Below are 15,278 nucleotides of genomic sequence, written 5' to 3' on the forward strand. Positions count from 1 at the left end.
CCTGCTGAGTTCATCCAGCTTGTTTGTCCATTTAGAGACTCGTACAGAAACAGGCTCTCTGGCCCATCGCATCCATGACCATCTACACCCAACCCCCTTTTGCCCACAAGAGGACCATATCCCTCTGCTATTTAACTATCTGTCTCAGTGGCTGAATCTGCTTCCACCACCTCCTATGGCAGAGCTGTCCTCTCAGGTCCCTTTTAAACTACGTACTCTCACCTTAAACAAGACATATTGTTTTGACTCATACATGCCTCTCGTAACTTTATCAACCCCATTCAGGTCACCCCTCAGACATAAATCCCAGAATTCCTTCAACTCTGATCTTGAGATGGTCCAGCCGGCATCCCAAATGCACAAGACCAGATGCCCCATTGCTGTACAGTCTGCTCACGCCCAAGGAATTATGTTGTCAAGTTCACCGACTACACGACAGTGCTGGGGAGGTGGAAGAGCTTGAGGCCTGGTGCCAGGTAAATAACCTCTTCCTCAATGTCAACGAGACAAAGGAGATGGTTATCGACTCCAGGAGAACTCACACCTCTTTACAGCGACAGCACAGCATGGAAACTGCAAGCAGTTTCAAACTCCCGGGAGTGCACATCCTACACGGTCAGGAGAAGTCAGCAACACCTCTACTTTCTGAGGACGCTGAAGAGAGCTGGATTTGGCTCATCGACACTCATTTCATTTTATAGCTATGGTGAACTACATATACCTGTCTGGACACGCTCCCCCCCCCCCCCCCCCGCTGACTGCTCCTGTGGCTCCTCCCACAGACCCCGGTATAAAGGCGATTGGGGCCTGAGCCCTGTCCTCAGTCTCCAGGATGTAGCATGGTGGTCAATTGCTGCTTGTTCTTTCTTCCAGTCAATAAAAGCTGATATCTCACCTCACGTCTCAGAGAATTATTGATGGTGCATCAAGTAGAAAGCATCCTAACAAGCTGGTATGGAAACTGCACTGTGGTGGGCAGGAAGACCCCACAACAAGTAGTCAAAACTGCCCAACACGACATCGGCACCAGCTTACCTGCTGCCCTCAAGGACACAGACACAGAAAGGTGCTAGAAGGGGTCCAGTAACATTGTGAGGATCCTACCCACCCTGCTCATGGACTGTTTGTCCCATTTTCATCAGGGTGGAGGCTACATAGCATCCACGCCAGGACTACCAGACTCAAAACCAGTCACTTTCCTCAAGCAGTGAGGCTGATCAACACCTCCACCCACTAACCCACTCTCCACACCCCCCCACCACCACTACTTTATCATTTCCTGTCAGTCACCTTACGTACACAGACTCTCCTGATCCTAGCATCACTTTATGGACTTACAATCAGTTTATGTGTATTTATATTTATTGTGTTTTTTATTATTAATACTGTGTTCTTTATCCTTTGTTCTGCTGCATCGGAGTCGGAGTAACCATTCTTTCATTCTCTTTCACACTTGTGTACAGCAAATGATGTTAAGCAATGTTGAATCTTGAAGAATGTATGTAGGCGAGAGGGAGGAGGGTTCTATCAACATCAGAGTGGTGGTTGGGAAGATGGGGCAGCCAGGGACCAAGGAGTTGGTTTAGGAGGGAGGAAGGAGGTACCTGAGTGCAGTCCGATCCGGATCCGCACGGGGACGTCTGGCATGTGCCTCATCTTGAATGTGCCGATGCTGCTGAGGATGTCCAGGGACATGTTGGAGATCTCAGCTGCATGCCTGTTCTCGTTACGCGTGGGCAGGCCAGATGCCACCATGTAGGCATCTCCTATTGTCTCCACCTGCAGAGTTGGGGTCGGGGGGGGACGGAATCAGAGAGAGAGAGAGAGAGATAGAGATATCACACTGCTGGAGGCCACTCTGCCCATTTCAACCATACCGGCAGCCCCACAAAATCTCCAATCTCCTCTTGGCATTCCCCGCTTTGAGTCCTCTTGTTGTGTTGAAGTTCCTGGAGGACTATAGACTCCTACAAAGCAAAGACTAGATAAATCCAGTGGCTAAGCACAGCAGGGAAACAGGCCATTTGGCCCACTTAATCTATGCTGACCATCATCTACCCATTTACACTAATCCCATTTTATTTTCCCCTGAACTCTCCCCCCACCCCACCCACACGAGGGGTGACAATTTACAATCAACCCTACACTTCATTGGGATTTGGGAGGGGGTGAGAAAGAGAGAACTGGAGCATCCAGGGAATCCCACTCGGTCACAGGGAGAAGGTGGAAACTACACATACACACAGAGGCAGAGATTGGGATTGAACCCTGGTCTCGGAGCTGGGGGCAACAGTTCTACCCACTGTGTTGCGGCTTTCTCTGCCATATAGACAGCACGGTTGTGGGCAAAAGACCATTCACCCCAAGTTTCTGCCTATCTAAGAAACCCTAGGACCCTCCTGACCCATAACCCACCCTCTCCATTCCTCTTTGGAAAGCCAGACAAACTCCATTAACTCCACTCTCACAACTCTCACTCTTACTCAGAACTTTGAATCTGTGTCCTCTGTTCTCTGAAGCACCCACTCTGAGCAAATCTCTACGTGCTCGCAGGTCAAGGTTTGCAATGTGTTTGCATTCAGTTTTAATGAGTGTAGTTTGAAATCTCAGCTATCAAGCACATCAAAATCTCCATGAAGGGTAAATAATAGAAGCAGATGGACTAAACCCAAGTCTGTCCTCTGACAGAACATTTCCTTCAGAAACATTTCCTTCCTCAACCTGTGTCCAACCACCCCCCTCCATTTGAAGATTCATCATCATCATTATGTACCATGTCATATGACGTGGGAGATCATGGTCCCATAACCACCATTGTTCTTGTCAAATCTTTCTACAGAAGTGGTCTGCCATTGCCTTCTTCTGGGCAGTGTCTTTCCAAAACAGGTGACCCCAGCCATTATCAATACTCTTCACAGATTCTCTGCCTGGTGTCAGTGGTCACATAACCAGGACTTGTGATATGGACCGGCTGCTCATATGACCATATCCACCACTTGCTTCCGTGGCTTTATGTGACCATGATCGGGGGTCTAAGCAGATGCTACACCTTGCCTAAGGGTGACCTGCAGGCTAGCAGAGGGAAGGAGTGCCTTACACCTCCTTTGGTAAAGACACATCGGCACTCCACCACCCATGTTTAAAGATTAGTCTTACAGTAATTTCTCCCTCATCCTTCTCTCTTTTCCATTCATCATTCTCCTTCCCTCTCACTCCTCTTTTTTCCATGGTCCACTCTCCTCTTCCATCAGATTCTTCAGGCCTTTACTTTTTCCACCTATTGCATCCCAGCTTCTCACTTCTACCCCCCTCCCATTATTTGGTCTCACCTGCCAGCTTGTACTCCTTCCCCTCCTCTCAACAAGGTGTTGCAGCATGGAGTTATTGTTGGCAAATGATACAAACACTGGGTTTCCAGATGGGCTTTCTTTAGCTAAAACCAAAAATTTATTGAAGACGTGCACAGTTTACAATAGACAATAGACAATAGGTGCAGAAGTAAACCATTCGGCCCTTCAAACCTGCACCGCCATTCTGTGATCATGGCTGATCATCTACTATCAATACCCAGGCGAAAGCCGATACAATAGCAATGTTTAACACAGAACGTGGAACAGTACAGGTTCCTTAAGGCTGTCAAAGCCGGGGGTTGTAGTGGGGATAAGCTCCCTCTAACTATTAAATGCTCCCAATGGCGTGCACCTCAAATAGTCTCTGACAAACAAGTCCAGCTCCTGCCTTCGCACATGACTTGGCTACTAAGCCCAGTGGAACCGTTTCTACTGACAAGAGAAAGGGCAAAAGCATGATTTACTGGCACCTTAAAACCAGCCGCTTCGGGCAGATGGGGCTTCTCTGCCATGGTTGGCAGCTCATCTAGAAGGGAAACTCTGATCTTAAACCTCTGCTGCCTTGTAGCTATATGTTGGGAAGGCTTTGGGAGTAAACCCCGAGGGAAAAATCCACAGCTGGAGTCCCTGAGGCAGTCCTACATTGAGCTTAACGCTGTCTGGTAACTTCTACGGCGCTGCTAGTGCAAACTGTATCGGCCTCTGCTGCTCCTTTGGATTCATCAGATGAGCCTCCTACATGGGCAACAGTTTGCTCTCCATATTGTACTGCCCTAGCTTGTGTATCATGTAGACAGCTGGGACACAACATTCATGGTTGATCCCAACCAATGGCCTCAGTAGAAGAGTACAACAACAGAGCAGACCTTTTAACCCACAATCTTGTGCCAACCTTTTAATCTAACCCTTCCCTCCTACATAGCCCATCTATCATCTTTACACCTGTCTCATCATCAGGTGCCATGCCCAGTTTGAGCTCTGACTGCCATGGCCCACACACTCCTGTTTTGGGTCAAATGGATCAATTCATTGGTATTCATTTCCAGTTCTCTGGCTGCTGTCTCCATCATCATTTGTCTTTGCCTTCCTCTTGCTTTCTTCCCTTCAATCTTTCCCATAATTACCGTGCATTCTAACTCCTCTTTCCTAATCACATGTCCAATGAAGTCACGTTGCCTTTTCGTGATCTTATACATTATTTCTCTTTTGTGCTTGCTCTATTCATGACATCCTCATTAGATATTTGTTTCGTCCATGATATTCTTTGCATCCTCCTCAAAAACCACATCTCTACTGCTTCAGTTCATTTCCTCATGTTACTAGATATTGTCCAATATTCTGAGCCATATAGCATAACTGGACAAACATAACATTTCAGTACTCTGGGGAAGGTTGTCATGCCTAGTTTAGTGTTGGTCAGTACACTCTTCATTCTCATAAAGGTGTCTTTTGCCATCCCTATTTCTTCTTTTGATGTCCATGTCGCACCTGCCATCTGATATCACCCAGCTTCCTAAGTAGCAAACGTTTTGTACTTGTTTTATGTCTTTCCCATTTATTCTCAGCCTGCAGATAGGATTCTCCTTCTTTTTGGATATCACCATACATTCTGTCTCTTTGCAACTGATAGTGCAAAAATGGGTTCAACAACGATATCAATATCTTTCTTCAACAACTATATCAATTAAGTTTTGTAGTTCTTCCTCCGTACTTGCAATTAACACAGTGTCATCCGCATATCTGAAATGATTGATGTTTTCACCGCCAACTTTGATTCCCAAATGTCTCTTATTTTTTGTAGTATTGTTTCACTGTATACATTAAACAAATCAGGGGAGAAAACACACCCTTATCTAATGCCTCTCTTGATTTTTGTAAACTGATTCACTTCTGCATCTATTCTTACAGCGGCAGCTTATTCTCAGTACAGATTTCTGATTAGGCGGAGGTCTTTCGAATCTTGATCTTGAATTTCCCGTAATATTTCAAATAACTTATTGTGCTTCCCTTCATCAAATGCTTTTGTGTAGTCGATAAAACAAACAAACAAATTTTTTTGCAATTGAATAACTTGTTCTGATAGTATCCTTATCAATATTGTGTTTCTTGTACCTTTGTCTTTCACAAAACCACATTGTTCTTTACCTATTTCAGCTTGTATCTTACCTTTAGCTCTTGTCATCAAAATTCTTAGAAGTATCTTGGTGATATGACTCATTAAGCTTATGGTCCTATGTAATTCACATTCTATTGCTCCAGGTTTCTCAGGAAGAGTAATAAATACTGATTTTTTTCATCTCTTCTGGTATTATTCCAGTCTCATAAATGTCATTGATTAAATCAGTAACTTTTTCAATTCCATAATCTTCAAGGGCGATAATTTGTTCTATTACTAATTCATCAGGACCTGCTGCCTTTCCTTTCTTCATCTTATTTACTGCATTACAAACTTCAGATTTTAAAATACTTGGACCTTCAATGTTCTTCTTAATTCCTGGGTTTTTGCCTCGATTGTCTTCAAACAATTCTGAATATACTCAGTCCACCTGTTTATAATCTTATTTTTTTCCATGATAATGGTACCATCCTTTGCTTTCAAACATCCGCCAGAGGAACAGAGGAGCGTTTTACCAGTGATATTCTGGATTTGTTGATGTAACCTTTTTGGATCAGTAATAGGGATTCTTTCTAGTTGCTCACATTCCTGGTTTAACCATTCTTCTTTGGCTTTTTGACATAAGCTTTTAACTTTTTTATCTAAGGACTTATATTCTTTAGGATTTGCTTTCTTCCATCTCCTTTCTTCCATTAGATTTTAGATTTCATCTGTCATCCATTTATTCTTTGTGCTTTTTTTTCTTTTTGAGGAATCACTGTCTTTGCTGATTCTACCAAGGCATCCTTCAGAGAGTTAAACCTCATTTCTACATGATTGCTATCATCTTCAACAGATTCTATTTCTAGACTTTGAAATCTATTCCTCACTTCAATTGTAAATTTTTGTCTTAAGTTTTCTTCTTTAATTAGTTGTGAGTAGTCAAGGGATTGTTCAGGTTTTTGCTTCTTTAGTTTAAGTTTTACTTTTACATGACATATAACTGGGTTATGGTCACTATTACACTCTGTACCTGGATAAGTTTTGCATTGAGTCATTGAGTTTCTAAATCTTTGGTTTACAGTAATAAAGTCAATTTGATTTCTGGTGTTATCACCTGGACTTTTCCAGGTCCACAAGCGTCTTGGATGGTTTTTAAAGTAGGTATTCATAATGACCTGATTATTCATCTTGCCCCATTCTATCCATTTCTCACCTCTTTCATTTCTTTCCCCAGTCCAAATTTTCCTATGGTATTTCCATCAGCACCTTGTTCTACTTCAGCATTTAGATCTCCCATGACAATAACAATATCCTGAGATTTGCATCCATTCTTTGCCTGTTCAAGCTCTTCATAGAATTTATCTATATCCTCATTTGTTCCATCTGTTGTTGGTGCATATACATGTATAATTGCAAAATCAAGTGATTGTCCTCTGAATCTAACAAGGAGCACTCTTTCTGATATTGCCCAATGTCCTAAAACACTTTTTGCCATGTTTTCATCCATAAGAAGTCCTACACCGTTAGTATGGGATGTTCCACAAGAATTAATTAGTGTTTTATTTCTATTCTGATATGTTCACCTATCTAAGAGTTACTTAAATCTCCCTAATGTATCTGCCTCTACCACCACTCCCAACAGCACATTCCACACACCCTCCACTCTGCATAAAAAATACCTCTGATATCACCCTTATACTTCCCTCCAATCACCATAAAATTATGCCCCACCCTTCACATTAGCCATTTTCACCCTGGGAAAAAGTCTCTGGCTCTCCACTTGTACACCGTTAACCAACCAGAATCAGGTTTAATATCGCCAGTATATGTTGTGAAATTTGTTAACTTTACGGCAGCAGTATTTATCAATACATGACATAAATATAGAGGAAAAAAACTGAGTTACATTAAATATATATTGATTAAATAGTTAAAATAAGTAGTGCAAAAATAGAAATAAAAAAGTAGTGAGGTAGTGATCATGGGTTCAATGACCATTCAGAAATCGGATGGCAGAGGGAAAGAAGCTGTCCCTGAATCACTGAGCGTGTGCCTTCAGGCTTCTGTACCTCCTTCCTGATGGTAACAATGAAGAAAAGGGATGTCCTGGAAGGCAAGGATCCTTAATGATGGACACCATCTTCCTAAGGCACTGTTCATTGAAGATGTCTTGTATACTACAGAGGCTGGTACCCATGATGGAGCTGACTAATTTTACAATTTTTTGCAACTTACTTCAATCTTGTGCAGTAGCCCCACCCCCCACCTGACAGTGATGCAGCCAGTCAGAATGCTCACCACAGTACATCTGTATAAGTTTGAGTGTTTTAGGTGACAAACCAAATCTCCTCAAAGTCCTAATGAAATATGGTCACTGTCTTGCCTTGTTTATAGCTGCATCTGGGTTAGGTACTCAGGTACACACAGGAACTTGAAACTGCTCACTCTCTCCACTTCTGATCCCTCTATGAGGATTGGTTTGTGTTCCCTTGTCTTACCCTTCCTGATGTCCACACTCAACTCTGTGGTGTTGCTGATGCACCATCAATAACTCTCGAAGACGTGAGGCGAGATATAGGCTTTCTATTGGCTGGAAGAAAGAACAAGCAGCAAGTGACCACCACACAACATCCTGGAGACTGAGGAAGGGGCTGTGCCTCCAATCGCCTTTATACCGGGGTCTGTGGGAGGAGCCACAGGAGCAGTCAGCGGGGGGGGGGCATGTCCAGACAGGTATATGTAGTTCACCACAGTTGCAAGCAAGGTTGTTGCTATGACAACACTCAACTAACTGGTAGTTCACGTTCCTGTATGTCCTTCGTCTCCAACTGAAATTCTGCCAACAATGGTTGTATCATCAGCGAGTTTATAGGTGCTGTTTGAGCTATGCCTAGCCACACAGTCATGGGTGTAGAGAGTAGAGCAGTGGCCAAGCACACATCCCTGTAGTTAATTGTCAGTGAGGTGGAGATGTTATTTCCAATTCACACAGATTGTTGTCCTCGGGTTAGGAAGTTGAGGATTCAGTTGCAGAGGGAGGTAACAGAGTCCCATGTTCTGGAGCTTTTCGATCAGGACTGTAGGAGTGATGGTGTTAAATGCTGAGTGTTGTCAATAAACTGTATCCTGACATGGGTATTTGTAATGACCAGGTGATCCAAGGTTGTGTGGAGAGCCATTGAGATCATGTCTGCCGTAGACACTGTGGCAATAGACGAATTGCGGTGGGTCCAGGCCCTTACTGAGACAGGTGTAGATTCTACCCATGACCAACCTCTCAAAGCATTTCATCACTGTTGATGTGAGTGTTACTGGATGACAGTCGTTAAGGCAGCTCACTCTGCTCCTCTTGGGTACTGGTATAACTGTTGTTCTTTGAAGCAGATGGGAACATCCGACTGTAGCAACAAGAGGTTGAAAATATTTTTGAATACCCCCACCAGCTGGCTGGCACAGGTACTCCATCAGGCCCTGCTGCCTTGTGAGGGTTCATCCTCTTAAAAGACAGTCTGATGTTGGCCCCCAAGATAGACATCACAGGGTCATCGAATGCTGCAGGGATCCACATAGCTGTGGTTTTATTCTCCCTTTCAAAGCGAGTATAAAAGGCATTGAGCTTGTGTGGTAGTGAAAAATCACTGCCATTCATGATGTTGGGTTTTGCTTTGTAGGGAGTAATATCCTGCAGACCCTGCCAGAGTTGATAAGCATCCAATGTTGTCTCCAACCTCTCCCGGAATTGTCTTTTAGCTGCTCATCCTCCTTTGCCCTAGTTTGCTCAATCTTTCCTGATAAGACTCATTCTTTAACCCAGGCAGCATTCTGGTAACTCTCTGTTGAGAAGCATTTAGACAGCTAATGAGCAAGCTGGGAATGAAAGGATAGAGAACATGTGAGGTTTAGTGACTGGCACAGAGTGTGTGTGCTGAAAGGTCTTTTCCTGTACTGTAATGTTTTGTGTTCAGGCTGTACTTTTGCAGTGAGAAACTGAGTTATTGTTCCTCAGCCTTACACGACTCCATCAGCTAAGGGAACAAAATATTATCCCACCCAAATCCAAGTCTCTGCGGACCCTTCCCTGTTGAGAAGTGGTTACCTTGTAGACATCATGAGAGCCAATGATGGCATCGAACAGAGTGTACAGATCGTTCAGCAGGTCTACGACCTCAATGGGATCACTCATGGCAGAGATGGTGGTGAAGCCAACGATGTCGCTGAAGTAGATAGTGACCTGTTCAAAGTGTTCTGGCTCCACAGGGTCTCCTGTCTTCAGTGCCTGGGCCACAGAGCTGGGGGGTGGGGGTGGGAGAGAGAAGAACCAGCCATCAGCATTGGTGCACAACAGTCCCATCATGGTATGGACGGCGAGGTAGTGTATAGGCACCACAGTAGAATAGCGGTTGGAGTAATGCTCTACAGTGACAATGATTGGGGTTCAAATCCCACCTATAAGGAGCGTGTACGTTCTCCTCATGATGGTTAGGATTTCCCCTGGGTGCTCCGGTTCCCTCCCATATTCCGAAGACGTATGGGTTAGGGTTAGTAAGCTGTAGGCATACTTTGTTGGTGATGGAATCATGACAACACTTGCGGGGACTGTGTCATTGGCACAAAACAGTGCATTTCACCACGTGTTTTGATGTTTCAATGTAAATGTGACAAATAAAGCTAATCTCGGTCCCAGCTCAAAAGAATGTGGATGAGGGTGGCTAGAGGCTGACATGTCCACTGGCTGTTTGGTGTAACTGAGACCAAAGCAAAGGAGGGGCGATGGGTCGGATGGAACTGGGTAAATGAAGTTTGACTTTGCAAGATCTAACCAAGGAACAGGAAACAGCCATTTTGCCTCCCCATTCAAATGGATCATGGCAGATCTCATGTTGGCTCTATCTTCCTGTGGGTTTTCCACTGTACAAATTTCCCCATATCATCTTCCAAAGACTCATTGAGTCAACCCCCAAAGCCCCTCAGGGCAAACAGTTCATAAGAATCTCTGACAGCAGAGATTAGTGCTTATGGTACCCTTACCCTGGGGAATGATGCAGGCCATCACAGTCTCTCCCTGACCATGATTGTTCTTGGCAAACCTTTCCAAGAAGTGATTGATTTGCCATTGCTGCCTTCTGGGCAGTGTCTTTACAAGACGGGTGACCCCAGCCATTATCAATACACTTAAGAGATTGTCTGCCTGCTGTCAGTGGTCACATAACCAGGACTTGTGATCTGCACTGGCTGCTCGTACGACCATCCACCACCTGCTCCCAGGGCTTCATGTGACCCTGATCAGTGGGTGGGGGAATCTAAGCAGGTGCTACACCTTGCCCAAGGGTGACCTGCAGGCTAGTGGAGGGAAGGAGTGCCTTACACCTCCCTTAGTAGAGACACATCTCCACTCTACAACCCAATGGTGTCCCTACCCTGGGGGAAAAAGATACTGACCATCTGTCCTATCTATGCTCTTCAATCTTATACAGGTCACCCTTGTTCTGATCCTGGCTTCAGATTCCTTTAAGAAGAGAAAATTAATTTATTGGCTCATTACTGTCCATTGTGCTAAGGTCCAGTGAAAGCTTGGCATGGGACGATCTGATGAACATTGTGGACAGAGGTGCCAGCCACGAAGTGAGGTGCCAACACCAGGAGAGGGCCCGCTGGCTCAGAGACCCATCAGGATTTCAATATTATTGTTGCTTGTGTTGTTCTGCTGAACATCACAAGCTTGTTGTGTTGGCACCAGAATGTTAACGCCAACAATGCATTTCACCGAATGTTTCAAAGCATGTGACCAATAACCAAATCTGAATCGATCTGATATTGATCATTGTCACATGTTCCGACGTACAGCGAGAAGCTTTTCACCAAACCACCAGAGGGGTCAGCCCTGAAGCGTGCCGCCAACACTATGAGAGGGTCAGAGGGCTTTGCCTGCTGGCTCAGAGGCCCATCAGGAACCTCAGGTACCAAAGGGGCTAAGAGCTCACTGTGGAGGGTCAGTGAGGACACCAGGGGAGGGCAGAGACTCACGCTGGCAACATCTGCGTCAGGAGCCTGTCGGTCTTCTGCTTCTCGATCTCAAGCTCCTCGGTCCGCTCGCGGATCAGGTCCTCCAGGTTGCTGGAATATTGCTCCAGCATCCGGAGCATGGAGTCGATGATGTTGGTCTTCTTACCCTTGTTGATGTTCTTGAACTGTGGGGAGAGAAGGGCAAAAATGGGAAGATGGGGAGAGAGGAGGGAGGGGAGTGAAGAAAGTGGGGGGGCAAAGCGAGAGGGCGCGAAGAGAGAGGGCGGAGGGGGTGGGGGTTAGGAGGGGGAGGGTAGGAGAGGCAGGGTAGGAGAGGTGAGGTAGGAGAGGTGGGGTAGGAGAGGTGGGGTAGGAGAGGTGGGGTAGAAGAGGTGAGGTAGGAGAGAAGGGGAAAGGGAGAGACACACACAGATACGCAAGGAGAGAGAGAAAGAGGGGCACAGGAAAACGATGGGGGAGTGAGACTGGTGGGATCATTGTCCAAAAGGCCCAAATGCCCTCCTTCAGTCTCATTGTAGATAAAGTAACAGAGGCAAGTAAGGTGACATGGTCCTCAGGACTGATCTCCTACCTCCGCTCTACATCCCTCGATCGATCTAATATCCAAAAGTGAACAGAGAAGTGTACAGCACAGGAAAAGGTCCATCAGTCCATCATCTCCACCTTGAACACTATGCCAAATCAAACTAAACCTCCTCTGTCTGTAAACGGTTCATGTTCCTCATTCTCTGCACATTCATACGCCCTCATAACCCACCATCGTATCTGGCAGCCCATTCCAGGCACCTAGCTTTCCCAATGTAAAAAAAATGCCCTTCACATCTCCTTTAATCTTTCCTCTTCTTGCCTTACGTACATACCCTCTGGTATTTGTCATTACTGAAAAAGATAATGACCATCTTCCTATCTCTGCCTCTTACCCTGCTGGTGTTTAGGGCAACGATGAAGGTCCTCCATTGCTATCAGTGTTCAGGGCTTCCTTCACTGTGTCAGTAACTTTCTCTCAGTTTTCACTACTGTCAGTCATGCAGGTCCTTACAGACTTAGGAATTCTGTTGCACACGGCCACAGGGTTCTTCACAGCTGTTTCCATATAGTCAGGGTTGTTCGCCCTGAGCTGAATACTGAACTTGGAGGACCAGTGATCCACTCTTGGTCGGGCCTCTACCCTTTGACCTGTTTGGCATGGGTGACCCTACCAAGAGCCAAAGCATAAAGCCCTGACTCCAGCCAATGCAGCTCTCCAGGTCATTGAGGCACACAAGCCTCCAACCCTGCAATAAGGTTGTGGTCCTCTTGGAGGGTCTCTTAAAACTTTATAAACTTTAATCAGAATTTCTTCAGCCTACAAAACCCCAGAGAAAATAAACCAGTTTATCCAAACTCTTCTTATAACTCATGCCTTCTACTCCTGTCAGCATCCTGATGAACCTCCTTTTTCATCCTATCGAAAATCTGTGTTCTTTCTGTAATTGGGTGGCAGGAATTGCTCATAAAACTCCAACTACAACATGATTTCCTGCCTCATACTCAATGCCTCGGCCAATTAAGGGAATAAATGCCTTCTTTGCCATGTAGCTCAGAGTCTGAACCTTCTCCATTGTTTAGAGAATTTATATCAGGTTTTCCCAATCTGGTGTCCACGGACCCTTTGCGCTATGGTATTGGTCTGTGACATAAAAAAGTTTGGAAACCACTGATTTAAAAAGATGATTTCCATCAAAGCAAGAGGTAATAATTTCAAACCAAAATGCATAGAAATTCAGTTCCTCAAGTGGCTGGAGAATTATGGCCCTTACTGATTTTTTATAGATGCACCACAAAATGCATCCTGTCTGGATGCACCATGGTTTGGTAATGGCAACTGCTCTGCATGTGAGCAAACTTCCCTTCCATGAACTCTGCCCACACTCCATGCTTATTTTGGTCAAGATGCCAGCAGAATCAAAGCCCCCACCCACCTCGGACATTCTCTCTTTTCCCCTCTCCCATCAGGCAGAAGATACAAAAGCCTAAGATCACATACCACCAGGCTCGAGAACAATTTCTACCCTGCTGTTATCAGACTATTGAACAGCCTCCTAATGTAATAAAATGGACTCTTGACCTCACAATCTACCTTGTCCCTAATGTCTACCTGCACTGCACTTTCTCAGTAACTGTTACACTTAATTCTGCACTTTTATTGTTTTAACTTGTTCTTCCTCAATGCACTGAGACACAGGATCAAAGTTAGGCCAGTTGGTTCATCGAGTCTGCTTACGTTTCATCATGGTTGATTCATTAGCCCTCTGAACCCCATTCTCCTACCTTCTCCTCATAATCTTTGATGCCTTTACTAATACAAACCAATCTCTGCTTTAAATACTGTATGCACCATAACTTGCCTCATTGTTACAATGCATAACTTCATTGTTGCCTGTCACAATGAATCCCACAGATTCAGCGCACTCTGGTTAAAGAAATTCCTCCTCACCCCTATTCTAATGGGGTGTCCTTGTATTCTGAGGCTGTGCCCTCTGGTCCTAGACTCCTGCACTATTACAGCAGGACATTGATAGGATGCAAAACTGGGCTGAGAAGTGGCAGATGGAGTTCAACCCAGATAAGTGTGAAGTGGCTCATTTTGGTAGGTCAATTATGATGACAGAATATAGTATTAACGGCAAGACCCTTGGCAGTGTGGAGGATCAGAGGGATCTTGGGGTCCGAGTCCATAGGATACTCAAAGCTGCTGCACAGGTTGACTGGCATTTGGTGTATTGGCCTTCATCAATCGGGGGATTGAGTTTAGGAGCTGAGAGGTAATGTTACAGCTCTATAGGACCCTGGTCAGACCCCACTTGGAGTACTGTGTTCAGTTCTGGCACCTCACTATAGGGAAGACGTGGAAACCATAGAAAGGATGTAGAGGAGATTTACAAGGATGTTGCCTGGATTGGGGAGCATGCCTTATGAGAATAGGTTGAGTGAATTCGGCCTTTTCTCCTTGGAGCGACGTAGGATGAGAGGTGACCCGATAGAGGCGTACAAGATAATGAGAGGCATTGATTGTGTGGATAGTCAGAGGCTTTTTCCCAGGGCTGAAATGGCTAGCATGAGAGGGCACAGTTTTAAGGTGCTTGCAAGTAGGTACAGAGGAGATGTCAGGGATAAGTTTTTTTTTAAACGCAGAAAGTGGTGAGTACACGGAACGGGCTGCTGGTGATGGCGGCGGAGGCGGATACGATAGGGTTTTTTAAGAGGCTCCTGGATAGGTACATGGAGCTCAGAAAAATTGAGGACTATGGGTAACCTGAGATAATTTTTAAAGTACATGTTTGGCACAGCATTGTGGGCCGAAGGGCCTGTCTTGTGTTGTAGGTTTTCTATGTTTCTAAAAGAAACATCCTCTCCACATCCTCTCTATTTAAACCTTTCAGTATTGGATAGGTTTCAGTGAGATTCACCCTTCATTCTTCTGAACTCTGGTGAGTATGGGCCTTGAGCCAACGAATACCCTCACAAGTTAACCCTTTCACTCCCAGGATCATTAATCTGATCTGTACGTACAGTATGTAAGACTGTTTCTAGATATATATGACCATAATAAACCAATACCAAGTCCGGATTTCTTCTCACAGAGGGTGGTGAACCTCTAGAATTTTGGTGGTGAAGGATGGATCATTCGAAGTACTTAAAGGCAGGTAATTGTTTGGAAAATTGCAGACATGAGGCTGGATATGAGGAGACTGGATGGGATGTGTAGTCAGAATCTCTCTGGGAGAGATGGGGAGATTTGAACGAGAGGACACAAGTTCAAGGTG

General features: G+C 45.0%; 1 protein-coding gene across 1 annotated transcript in view; it reads right to left on the reverse strand.

Annotated features, from left to right (window-relative positions):
• Window positions 1-15,278, reverse strand: part of LOC140729327 (retinal guanylyl cyclase 2-like) — a 76,649-nt gene that overhangs the window by 17,004 nt on the left and 44,367 nt on the right. The window contains exons 13-15 of the mRNA XM_073048961.1: window positions 11,473-11,636; window positions 9,545-9,737; window positions 1,605-1,779 (exon numbers count right to left, since the gene is read on the reverse strand). Coding sequence (XP_072905062.1) covers window positions 1,605-1,779; window positions 9,545-9,737; window positions 11,473-11,636 — 532 coding nt within the window. The remainder of the gene's footprint in view (window positions 1-1,604; window positions 1,780-9,544; window positions 9,738-11,472; window positions 11,637-15,278) is intronic.

The sequence above is a fragment of the Hemitrygon akajei genome, chromosome 6 (genome assembly GCF_048418815.1).
Source record: "Hemitrygon akajei chromosome 6, sHemAka1.3, whole genome shotgun sequence".
NCBI lineage: Eukaryota > Metazoa > Chordata > Chondrichthyes > Myliobatiformes > Dasyatidae > Hemitrygon > Hemitrygon akajei.